This window comes from Myiozetetes cayanensis, unplaced genomic scaffold (assembly GCF_022539395.1).
Source record: "Myiozetetes cayanensis isolate MyiCay16 unplaced genomic scaffold, myiCay2020 scf3, whole genome shotgun sequence".
Taxonomy (NCBI): domain Eukaryota; kingdom Metazoa; phylum Chordata; class Aves; order Passeriformes; family Tyrannidae; genus Myiozetetes; species Myiozetetes cayanensis.
Genome location: NW_026087521.1, coordinates 34,524,306 through 34,536,945, shown reverse-complemented (window position 1 = coordinate 34,536,945; position 12,640 = coordinate 34,524,306). Strand labels below are relative to the sequence as shown.

The following is a 12,640-nucleotide window of genomic DNA, read 5'->3' as shown; positions in this document are numbered from 1 at the left end:
AAATACTGCTAATATCAAACTTTGGCTTGAAACTTGACCTTCCTACACTAATTTCTCTGAGCAGGGTTTTGGTTACCATTACTTAAAATATCTCAGAAGCTGAAGCAAGCACTGTTTCTAATTACCTAAGCAGAGGTACACAGAGGTTTTTTCTGCTTTGGTAGTCTGACGTGGCAAACTGTAAAGAATAACAAGCTGAAACAAACTCAGCTAGTCACCACGTGAAGCTTCTCAAGCTCTTATGTAGCAAACTTACTTCAATCCACGCCTCATGGAATACAGGTAGTGTAAATAGAATATAAAAAAACCTGAGCTCACAAACAAGAAACATTCTCAGAAACACTAGAACTTCTTAAGAGAGGACCTCTTTCAAGGGCACAAAAAGTCAGAATGGCCAAGAACAGAAAGTCATAATAAACGTGGCACCTCTTCAAAGGCTGCTCTGGAAAAGTCACACCACATGTAAAATGAAACAAAGTGAGGACGAGAGGGTAGTGAAGCAACAGAAGTCTCTGAACTGAAAGTAACTGCACCCTGACCCCATAAAACATTTACGGTTCCTGTAAAGCTTGTAAAACCATTAACATAGTATTCTGAATGTAAATGAAGAGGAAAGCTCCATATTTGATAACCAAGACCACATCTTTACCTTTTTGTGTTTTCATCTCTGCTTGAAAACTACTCAAATACTACAATTCTTCCCCTACACATCATCTAAGTTCTCACAGTCAAATACCAGTGTGGCAACTACCACTGATTTATAAACTTTTTGTATCTATTTAGCATTCAAGAATTATCAACAAAGAACAAGTGTGTCGCTCAAATACTTTCAGCAAGGGCTGCATATGCTATTTGCTGTCTGAAATCTCAAATGTTAATCCCCAATGTCAACAAAAGATAGTTCCGTAAGAAACAACAATTAAAGCAAGTAACCTCTAAGAACAAGGGTTCCTTTGTAGACATCAGTTTCACAATTATTTTGTGTAGCAGTGGTAGTTCTGGGTTTTTCAAAAGTACTTTATGTTGTTCAGTCATCATACAATTCTTTACATCACAGAAAAAAAAATACCTACCATTTGACAGCCAAGTTTTGCACCTCACCATTCTTATCTTCCAGTAATTTCAAAATCATCTTCACCACCTTTCTTTCACTGTCATCATCCAGCTTGATAGAATCTTTCTGTAGTTCCGTCATCAAGTCATTAGTAGCCATAAACCTGAAATAAGATGGTCAGATAATTATTGCTAAAAGGAGGTAAGTTTTTCACAGTGCTCAGGGTTCAAGATTCTCCAGTTTCCACCATTCACTATCAAATAAATCACTTTTAACATTGGATTACTGTTGTCCGTTTTGTGATGCAAGTAGAATTTATAGAATAGAAAGCTGTAAAATTTTATTTGGAAAGGACAATAACTTTGAGTTAGGTCATCATCTTTGTCTTCCAGTTTATTTATATTATATTCCATATGATCTCCACAGAGAAAAACTGACACTTTCACAGATTTTAAATAGTCCTTTCATGAGCTACGCTAATCTTGTAAAAAACAAGCTTTTTATAAAAACTTTGTTAAAATAATTATTCTCTGCTCTGAGTTTCTTTTAAAACAAATTTTAACCAAGAAGAAAAATACAGTTTCTCAAATATTCTCCCATAAACTTCAATTAATGGAGGAATAATAGTTAAACTTATGTTTCACATGTTTTTCATTTTCTTGCCCTGTACAGACTAGCTTGTTTACAGTCCAGAAACGAGCTGATCACATTTACCCATCCCACAATCCAGTGTGTCACAGTAAAGAACAAAATTAATTCTCAAGAAATCAAGCAAATAAAATCATCTTTCATGGCAACTAATTTACTACTTAATAACAGTCATATCCACTAATAGAAGAATATACTGAAAAATGACTTTCCAAAAATATTGCTTTTATGCCCTTTGTTTCTTTTCCTTCTGATGATTGCTTTCAAATCTGTTCTTCTTTTGTAAGTGCCCTCTCTTCTCAGCAGCAGCAATACAGATGTATTACTCAAGTACAAATCCCACAGGCTTTGGTACCAATAGTGACCTCCATTCCAAGCCCCTGATAACAGGGGTTCGTAGTTAGACAGTTGAGAGTGGCATTTGGACTTCAGGCACATCAGCCTCAAGCAGACATCACTTGAGCTCAGGTCTTACTTAGAAGGTTATCTCTGCAGCCTGACATGCCAGATACTGCTTTTTGCATTGAAAATTAAAGCCAAGAGTCTACACAATCTTAATATGCATCACAAATGCCAGATGCTTGCCGTCACATAATGGACCTCAACTTGTCCTGTCTTTTAATACAGTAATTCCAGTCTAATAGTCTCAAGGCATTTCTAAGATAAGACCCCATTCGTTTTTCACTCACTCCAACAGTCCCACTGAAGCAAGTTTGCAGTCTAACAGGAAAGAGATGTGCACATAAACAGGCTGTGAATGCAAACAGTGTTAATTTTAAGCACAGTCAAGAAAAAAAAAACACTAGGTAAGTAAAGGTAATGGACAGGTAGGATGGAATTTAAGGATATATATGAAATTACAGCGTATAGAACACTCAAAAATTGCCTTCAAGTTACTGCCAGTATTTATCTCCTTTTCTTCAAAACTAGCTCCTCTCATTTGCTTGGTCAATACCTCCTATTCCTAGCTTTAGGAGTGCACATGCACTCATCATTTACTTGTCAGTTCCTAAACCAGGCAGAGTTTGTGCATCCTCAGTGCTTCAGCAGCCTCTGCACTCAATTTCAATGGGATGGGGAGGTCAAATAACTTTAGTTTCAAGTAGCTGGTATTAGAAACGTAGTTTTGAGTAGTTTCAATGTGACTTTTAGTCACAACTGCTGCTTCTGCGGGCACATCAAACTTTCCCTGGAGCCAAGCAGGCAGAGCGTCAGCAGTTCCTCACACCCAGTACTCAGAGAAGTCATCCACCTCCTCCCGCAGCCTGATGTAAACTGCCACCTTACAGTACTGCCCTGTTTAAAATTTAAGCCTGAATTTCCAAGCAGACAATACACCCACAAGTCTGTTTCTCTTCCAGGAAGTACTTCCAAAGAAGTACATCTTCCAAGTTTGCACTGGACAAGTCAGTTTATCCAAAAAAAAGGAGGAAGAAATTTTACAGTAAAGTGGTTACTTGAACAGTGGTTTATACTCAGCTCCCTGGTATCAACAAGATAACTGCTCTATGCCTCTTCAAATACACATAATCCAATAGTAAATGCACATAAAATTACTAAAAGTAAAAGCTATATGAAACTTTATCCATTATGCAAATGTTATTGCATAGCAGCCAGTTTGTAAAGGTCTATCGTCATGCATTTTTTATGGTTTGTAAAGTTAGATTTTAGTCTATTTTTTTTTTTAATATTTGAGAATTTCAAAGTTGTTCAAAGCTCCTAGAACAGATAATTTCTAAGTGTGCTCTACTAAAGGAACTACAAAACAAGGTTTAATTACGTGCAGTTGGGGCGAAAAAAGTGTCTTCTACAATTGCATTTGACAGGTGTAGCCTAACCCTTATATGGAGAAAGTTTCTAACTCATAAAAATCACTATGACTTTTTCTAAGTCATCCTCCCCATAAGCATAAAATGGAAATATGACTTAATCACAGAAACAAATTAGGACGACAAAAGCAAAAAATCTTCTGTAACACTCGGAGAAAAAAATGTTTGAATCTAGTTTCAGATTTAAAAATATACTGACAGATACTGACAGATTTAATTTTTTAAAAATCAGGCAATTCTTGATTGTCTTGTTTCAGACTAAACACTAATTTTTTGTACTTCCAAAATTTCTAGTATGAACCATCCAGGTAATTCCAATCTGAAAGAAACTGACATGAAAAAACCCATAAATATATCACATTTGTGTCCAGTTTGTCAAAAACTAACAGGATTACTCAAAACCCAACTCTATGTTAATTTAATCACCACCTCTGTTTTCCTTTAGATTTTAATATATTAACAAGAGAGTTGTTTGGATGTGAACATGTACTTTAACCATAAACTAAATACTGTAATGCTGCAGCAAAACACAAATCACAAGTAAATTTTATGTCTTTTCCCTGTATGTATTCATGTACCCTCTTTGACAAATAAAGGCTTCAAATGTGAATTTTTAGTTGCACACAATACAAAAAAATGTAATTATTTTTAACCTAATGCTTTCCTAAAGCTACTGTGCAGATGTATTTTCTGTGCTGTTCTTTAACAGCTTACTTATATTATCTCACTTTGATACTTTACATATTACCTACTATTAATTTATTACAAAGCAAACAAATGATCCAATAAAAAGTAGTGCTCTTGTGACACCTACTAAACTCAAAATTAAATGCTAGTCCTGTCCCCATAAGACTTAACTCGAGTTCCCTCTTTGGATGCACAAAAGCAGTACCAAACTACGCAAGGACTACAAGAACTTTCTGTGTACAAGAGGGTCTGTTTACAAGATGCAGCATCCAGGAAGGATGTAAGCTGCTTAGAATCACAGAATTTTTAGGATTGGAAGGCACCTCTGGAAATCATCTAGTCTAATCCCCTTGCCAAGGCAGGGTCACCTAGAGCAGGTTACACAGGAACATATCCAGGTGGGGTTTGAATGTCTCCAGAGAGGGAGTCTCCACGACCTGCCTGGACAGCCTGTTCCAGGGCCACCATCAACAGATTTCACAGAATTCTGTGAGTTGGAAGGGATCCCCAAGGATCATCAAGTCCAACTCTTAAGTGAATGGTCCATACGGGGATTGAACCCACAACCTTGTTTTTTTTAGCACCATACTCTAACCTACTGAGCAACACAAAGAAGTTCTTCGTCATGTTGAAGTGAAACTTCTTGTGCTTTAGTTTATGGCCATTGTTACTTGTCCTGTCACTAGACGCCACTGAAGAGCCTGGCACTATTCTCTTGGCACCTGTCTTTGAGGTATTTATATGCCTTAATGAGACCCCCACTCAGTCTTCTCTCCTCTAGAACAAGCAGGCCCAGCTCCTTCATTCTCTCCTTATAATGAGAGATGCTCCAGTCCCTTAATCTTCTCTGTGGTCCTCCACTGGATCCTCTCAAGCCTGCCGTGCTGGCTGCCCCTCCCTGCTCCTATTCGTAGAATCACAGGATCCATACTTTTTCGAGCTTGTGAAGGGGACCTGGGAGGTCACCTCACCCGGCCTCCGCTGCTCCACGCAGGGTCAGTGACGGTCGGTTGCTCAGGGCTTCGTTCGTTCGGCCTCTGAGCATCTGCGAGGCCAGGAACTCAAACCTTATCCCCGCCTGTCCCCGCCAGCTCAGCAAACCTGACGGGCCGCTCGGCTTTCCCGGCTGCCGCCGATCCCTGCCCAGACGCGTGGAGGCCGCGGCCGTGCGGGCACCGCCGCGCCCCGTCCTTCCCGGGCAGCGAGGAGGGGCGCTCCGCTCCCGAGAGCTCCCTCCCCGGGGCAGCAGCCGCGGAGCATTCGCGCCCAGTGGCGGCGCGGGGGGCACAGCGCGGGCCCGCGGACCGGCCCCGTCGGGCACTGCCCGGGCCGCCGCGACCCCCGCCGGGCCCGGGGCGGGCGCGGGGCCGGCGGAGGGTGCGTGGCCGGCGGAGGGTGCGGGGCCGGCGGAGGGCGCGGAGCCGGCGGAGGGCGCGGGGCGGGGGCGGCGGCGGGTCCCACCTGAAGTCCTTGTCGCTGGATGTCATTTTCTCCAGCAGGTTGGAGATGTGGTACGAGGCGCTCGCCATGTTGACGGACGCGGCCGGGGCGGGAAGGGGAGGAGGAGAGGAGGAGGCGGCGGTGGCGGCGTCTCCCGGGCTGGCCGGCCCCGCTGCGCCCGCGGTGCAGGGGCCGGGCCGGGCCGGGCCGGGGGCGGCTGCGGCGGGCGCGGCGGGAGGGGCGGGCAGGCGCGCGCGGCGGCTCGCGCTCGGCGCCGGGGTCGAAGGGCGGCGCCGCTGATTGGCTGCGCGGGCGGGCGGGAGGCGCGCGCTGCCCCGTGACACCTCGTGGCGTCAGATCGTACGTGGCGCGGAGCGTGCGCGGGAAGCTCGGGCGGCCGCGGGAGGGCGGCGGGGACTGCGCGTCCCGGCGTGCACCGCCCACGGCTCCGGGCGCAGCGCAGGCGCGGGGCACGCCGGGACCTGTAGTTTGCAGCGCGGCGGGATACCCGCCGCGCGGGGCACGCCGGGATGCGGAGGCTCGTCGTGGGGCGGGGCTGGGCGGGGCTGGGCGGGGCGGTTTCCCTGAGGGGGAGGCGGCGGAGGCGCGGTTGGAAACTGCTCCAGTTTGGATGCCGTCCGCGTCCAAAGGGGCCAGCAGTGCTGTAGGTTCCTGTCAGTGCCCACCGTGGGGCACCGGCAGTACTGCTGCTTGTACTGTGGCCATCACAAGCCCGCAGATTATCCTGGTGTTATAAAGCCGGCAGCTTCTGTTCCAGACCCTGTCACAGGTGTGCGATGTTCCCATCGTAGCTGAGCGCGCTCTCAAAAATGTCAGATGGAACCCAAAATTGATGTGAAAAATCAGCCGTGGCTTGCGGAAGGCAGCTTGGAAATGCGATGTGAGTGCTTTTAGAGGCCTCGGAAGCCAAAGGACACATTGGAGAGAGAGGGTATTTTTTGCGAACCCCTTTACTGTTCATGGCAGTCTCATTACTCTTCTGGGCACGGCCCATGGTCTGTATGCATGGGTAGATGATATGGAGCAGTAGTAGAACTGAGGAAATATTTCCTTACGTTACATCTTCCTTGACGTTCATGTTATTTTCCAAGAACTTTAATAGCCTTAATCCTTCTCAGTTACATTTGTATATAGCAAACCTACAGAAACACCTTTTGATCTCGTGATTAAAAATAAAGACTTGAACTACAAAGAAAATATCTTCAGAAGTTTATTACATGCAGTTTGCAAGGGATGGAGCAAGGCAAATGGGAGTAGTCGGGAGTGGGATGGGTGTCCGGAGGAGAAGGAGGAAAACATCAGTGTGGGTGGAGGAACTGTAGAGGGGGGAAGAACTCAAAAGGAGAGCTGGCCCAATGCTGACTGATTTTCAAGTAGGCCATTCATTCCTTTGATTTGGGAATACTGAATTTAGAGATTAACTTTAGAGAGTAATCCTTTACTTCATTTTGCTTGAATGCTTGTGTTGGATATTTAAGGAAGCCAACTGGAACAATACAGATGAAGACAGACTCAATCTTGACTTGGTTATGACGGCTGAAAATGGTTTATGATGTTGGAATTGCGGTGATATTTTACACACACAGGAAAACTGCATAGTTCCTCTTTGAAGTACTGAGGCATAAAAAAATTGAAGTACAAGTGTTTGACATTTGGCACATTGATTCATATTTTGACATGGGAAGGTTAGCACTATTCTAAATCATTTTAGTGACTGTGACTTTTCAGCATCTTACAGTGCCCAGGAACAATTTGTTTCTGGAATGTCAGTGTCCCGCAGTTCTCACATACTGTGGGAAAAGACTGTTCTAAGCCGGTCTTTATTTACATTCATGACTTTGGTACTAAATGGGGATCAGGTGGTTATGGGATGGTGAAACATCATCTGTTCCAAAAGCATTCTTCCCACATGGTTACCATGCTGCAACTAGACAAAAGAAAATCCTCTATGCTAGGTAAGGTTGATTCCTGTTGTGGAGTAAAGCATTGCCAGTGGTACCTGTGAACTGCTGTTGGGATTTGCCTTTTCAAATCCTTAATAGTTTTCAGTTAGATGCTAAACCAAGCTATATCCTACTTTGGGAATCCTACATAAATCTACATTTAAGAAGAGAGTGTATGAGAGGAAAAAAGAACAATTCTGCTCTGATCTGCTAGATGACCTTGAACACGTCTAAAATTTTTTTTTAATCATTTAACATCATCCTTCCTGTTGACGGAGGGGCTCAGGTAACATATGAATATGATCTATAAGATCTTCAATATGTCCGCTTTATTAAAAGAGTTGTGACCTCTTATAGTCTCTCTAGACAAGGTCTCGTGACCAGATGCACATAATTGGTTACAAGCTACTGTCCAGATGTAAACATACATTACAAATACACATATAATTGGCTTATAACAGGTATCTAGGCAGAATAAGATAATTATTTACTTTAACAAACCCCACCTTCTTCTTGGCACAGATTTCCTTTTGTTCTAGGTAGGAAACTTGCAGCCATCTTGGCACTTACAACTTATAATATCTATAAAGCTATATTAAAGCAAAGTTTATAAAACTACAGAACACAATATAAATTGCTCGTGTATCCATCATGTTCCTCCCACACCTTTCCATGCTAGTTTCTGTACCTGCAGCTTACCTGCCACTGCTTAAGTCCGATTTCCCATTACTGCCAGATACACCAACCATTACGAAGGAAGTCAAAGTATTTTTTTGTTCAAGTACATTTATTACAATTGGGATTCAGCTATAGTAGGTGCAATGTTCCAGAGGAAGTTAAACACAGAGAGAGACTAATTGAGTTGAGATTTTTTCCAGCTGATAGCAAACAACTTCACAGATGGAGTGGTACTCCTGATCTGTTCCCTGTAGACATGCATATTAGATGCTCTTCATTCACTCACAAAGATATCTGAAAGCTTAATTAAATGCTGGAACCTGAAAGGATTTATCTTGCTTTACACTTGCAAATATATTCCCCAAATCCTGAAGAAGAGAGAAGAGCAGAGTTAGTTTAGAGATGCACTCACAGCTCCAGAATTTGAACTCTCCTCATTTTGCAGTTTCAGTTCACACAGGAGCTGTGATCCCACTGATGGACAGAGGATATTGGGAATGTGCTGCATCTTCATCTGTCAGCGTGGAATGAGCTATACCACACAGCTTTACTCAGCTTAAAGGTAATCCTTTTAGATGACAAGTTAAAAGCTGGTTATCATTTTTTACAGCTGTTTTTGGGGAATTAAAAGGAAAATTTCTGCTCTAAGTCAAAAGCAGCTCACTGCTGCAAGCAGATATTTGAGCCAGAGAACCTTACAGTTGTGGTTTATCACTTAGATATGTGACTGACTTTGAACATCTGAACCCTGGCTTTTCACAAAGATGCCTGTAAAGAAAGCCTTTACAAATTTATTGACTGATCATATTAACAAACCACAGATGGTTTCAAAGAAGTAATCTAGACTGAAATATGAAAGGAACAAAAAGGAGTGGTATGGCAATCTTTAACTTAAAGCAAATAAATTGAAAAAGCAACATAACCTACACTGCCACAGTCACGTGGGTAAATGTGTGTTTCAAGGTATTAAGGTTATTATTGTATTGCATTGTTATAAACTGTTAGGTTCCAAGACATGAAGGTGAGTTAACTGTGGAATTTAAAACTTGGCTTTGGAATCTTAATCATAGCAACACTCTGCTAAGGGTGGGTCTTTTTTTCCCCCCTTGTTTTTTGTTTCCCTTATTTTTCAAGTTAGATGGCATTCCATAGCAAATGATAGCAATTTCAAAGGGCGCATTTAGAACTAAATAAATCATCAGCTGCCTTTCAATCTCATAAACCAAAGTTTTAGTTAAGTTTTTTCTCTTTTCCTAAAGCTGAAAACCTGCTCATATCCAAGTTAAGTAAGAATCTCAAAGCATCTTTCCAAAAGCAGTTGGTGCTACTATGCTGATTCTCACTGAAGATCGTTCCGTTTCTGGACAATAGAAGATACTGTTGGTCTTGTTTAGGAGATATTTCTACGCACTTATCAAAGAGAATAAATAATAGCTACAGCTGTGAACTGCCTTCCCAATCCAGATAGTCCATTTCTGTAAATCAAAGCAAAGCAAAACAAAGTATTTGAGTATCTGATTCCTCAGCTTCAGAAAGAGAAAGATAGGAAAACAGTGCTGAAAAGAATATATTCATCTGGTTAAGTAACAGACTGAAGCGACTGTCACATGAGCTCAGATTGTCTCTCTAAAAGAACAGAGCTCCAATAGCACCCTCATCATAAGATTAAGTTTCAGGAAACATAATATCTTAAAGGAAAAAAATACAACAGGCTTTTAATTAAAAGGTTAAAAAAAAAATCAAAAAACCTCCCGCACAATAACGCTAAAAGAAATTTCCCCTTCTGATTGCTAAACACTGCACAGATTTTTGCAGATCTCTGGTCAATTTCAAATGCATACCACAACCACACAAAAGTAAAAAAGAAAATTAACCTTTCAAATTAAATCTGATTTGAAATATGAGCCAGACATTTAGACGGAAAGATTTTTATCATTGTATTATTTTCATGCCAAATGAACTCAGTTTACAGAAAAAAATATTTTTTTCTTCTTTAATATCTCTCCTGAAAATCAGTCCAACTTGTTTTTGCTTGACCATTTTCATTCCTTATCACAACTCTAGATTTGTAATTCCTTCAGAGCCCTTTATGTTTCCCTTTATGTCAGCACACACAACTTTCTTCATACAATGGTCTCAGCAATGCTTGTACTCAAGACACCTCTCTTCAATAAACTTAAAAGCACTTGTTTAATTTAGTAACTCAGGTTACTGAACAATATTCTTTGTGTCTCAGAAGTTGTAAAAATACAAATTAAGTGTTTGCCTTATTGAGGCTTATTAGAACAAGAGGTAGCTGTATTATGGATTTTGTTTATTCTGGATCCTGCATTTCAGAAAAGCCTTGACCATACTGATAATTTAGAAATTTCAACATTAGTACGTTGGCTAATTACAAGTCAATGTTTGTTAAAGTGGGCATAAGAGCTAATCTGTTTCATTTCCTGACATAACAACACTGCTGTTGTTCTCTCTGTTCTGGCTCAAGAGTGCTTCACTTCAGGCTAACAGAATGTGCTATCTCCCACATTTATCAGACTCTCAGTAACAGCAAAGTTGAAAAAATACAAGTACAATTATTGTGCCATGAATCAAGGTGAACAGAGAGGGCTAAAACTAAAATGCAATGAATGAATTGATGGAATGGAGTGTAACCTTGCACAGTCTGATTTCTTGAAGCAAAACTGACTCATCCACAGGATCGTCCAAGGTAAAGTGACTCAGTGATTCTCCTCTTCGAGCAGATGATGCCTGTTGCCAGCCTACCATCACTTGAACAATGAACATAGTCCACCACCTGTCAAGATGTGGCTCTGCTGGCTGCCACAAACTGACTCATGTTTTGATCTTTTCCATACTCTCCGAATGTTCTACCGAAGGGCTTTATTAGTCTTTAACTCACATATTGGAGCGGAATGATTCTTAATATACAATGTATTCTTTTCTTTTAAATTTGCTATTTGAGAAGTAAATTAATAGTAGTTACTCAACATAGACTGTCATATACCTTCTTACAACAGAACCTAAAAAATATCCTGAATTCTATATGCTCTGCATGAGAGACTTCTCCAGGTGTCCCTACATAGTCCACTGCAGTTTTTAGACCTGACATGTAATACCTGTAGTGTTCAGGTTCTCCTGAGCAGGAACACACACTGGCTGGTCTTTTATTGGAGACTCTTCCAGGACTGAGAAGATCTACGTTTGATCAGCTCAAAAGTTCTTTTATTTTTTTTTTTTTAAATGAAGTGAAGTATATTTAACACATAGGGTTATGCACAAAATCTGGTTAGAGGAGTACTAAATTCAAGTACTGATTAGAGCTTGTCTGTGTAGCTTCCTCTCGTTACTTATTTTTGCGAAGAGAACGAGGGTAACAGTAGCAGGCATGGGAACAGACTAGAAAATTGTGGTAAAATTGCTTTCACTGTTTGCACTGACAGAACTGCCACTTCTCCCTTCAAAATCTTTGAGTGCTTTGAATCAAAGCCTTTAAAAGTCAGAAGTAAAGATCCAACCCCCAGAACTTAAGAATCTGCTACTACATGAGAAAGTTCCATACCTCCTTGTCCGCATTAGAGTTTTTCCCAAACTTAGTTAACTCATGGCTCATTTGTGCCATGACCATTTCCACTCTTCTCTGGAATCAAGGCTGCTGAAGGGGCTGCAGTCTCTGGGGTAGCAGGTGGTGGTACCAAAGAAGGGATGGCCAACAACCAGTCTCCAGCTCAGCACTGAACGTCTTCATGGATGTCAACAGCCATTTGAACAGAAACAACAATTAATTTATACTGCAAAAATTCTCACCATAACCAATTGAATCATGGGGCTTAGAGTCTTTCAACTTGATTCTGTTGTTTCATATAAATTGTTAACCACATGTTTATGTGCTAACATTAGTTAACACGGTGTCATAAGTGTGAAAGTTATTTCAATACATATATTATTAGGCTATTCATATCATTCTAGGACTAGTAGCCCTGTGTTACAATACCAAGGTAAAATCTAAGTTTCGATGATATACATGACAGCATGTATTTGACCATGTCAGAGCCACCACTAGAATTTTTAAACCGTCTGGGTTTGTAAAATTTCTCTTCTCTTCATAACGAATACGTATTAATTTGAGTAGGACTGCCAAGTATTGGTGTCTTATTTGTGAATGTTTCTATCTGAGTGGCAAATACAAAACGAAGTGTCAAAAGAAGCAAGAGTACCAGCCAAGAATCTCACGCATCTCATGTGCATTATTAAAGCAGAAGGAGGCTCTTGAAAGAAAAAATCTGCAATTAGTTATAATACTTTTGAAATCGCCACATGCCAGGAAGAAAAGCATATAT

The 12,640-nt window shown here is 41.3% G+C and overlaps 1 protein-coding gene across 1 annotated transcript in view; it reads right to left on the bottom strand.

Moving 5' to 3' along the window:
* CAND1 (cullin associated and neddylation dissociated 1) overlaps window positions 1-5,865 on the bottom strand; it is a 32,723-nt gene extending 26,858 nt beyond the window's left edge. The window contains exons 1-2 of the mRNA XM_050325331.1: window positions 5,680-5,865; window positions 1,074-1,217 (exon numbers count right to left, since the gene is read on the bottom strand). Coding sequence (XP_050181288.1) covers window positions 1,074-1,217; window positions 5,680-5,747 — 212 coding nt within the window. The 5' untranslated portion in view covers window positions 5,748-5,865. The remainder of the gene's footprint in view (window positions 1-1,073; window positions 1,218-5,679) is intronic.
* Window positions 5,866-12,640: the final 6,775 nt, after the last annotated feature.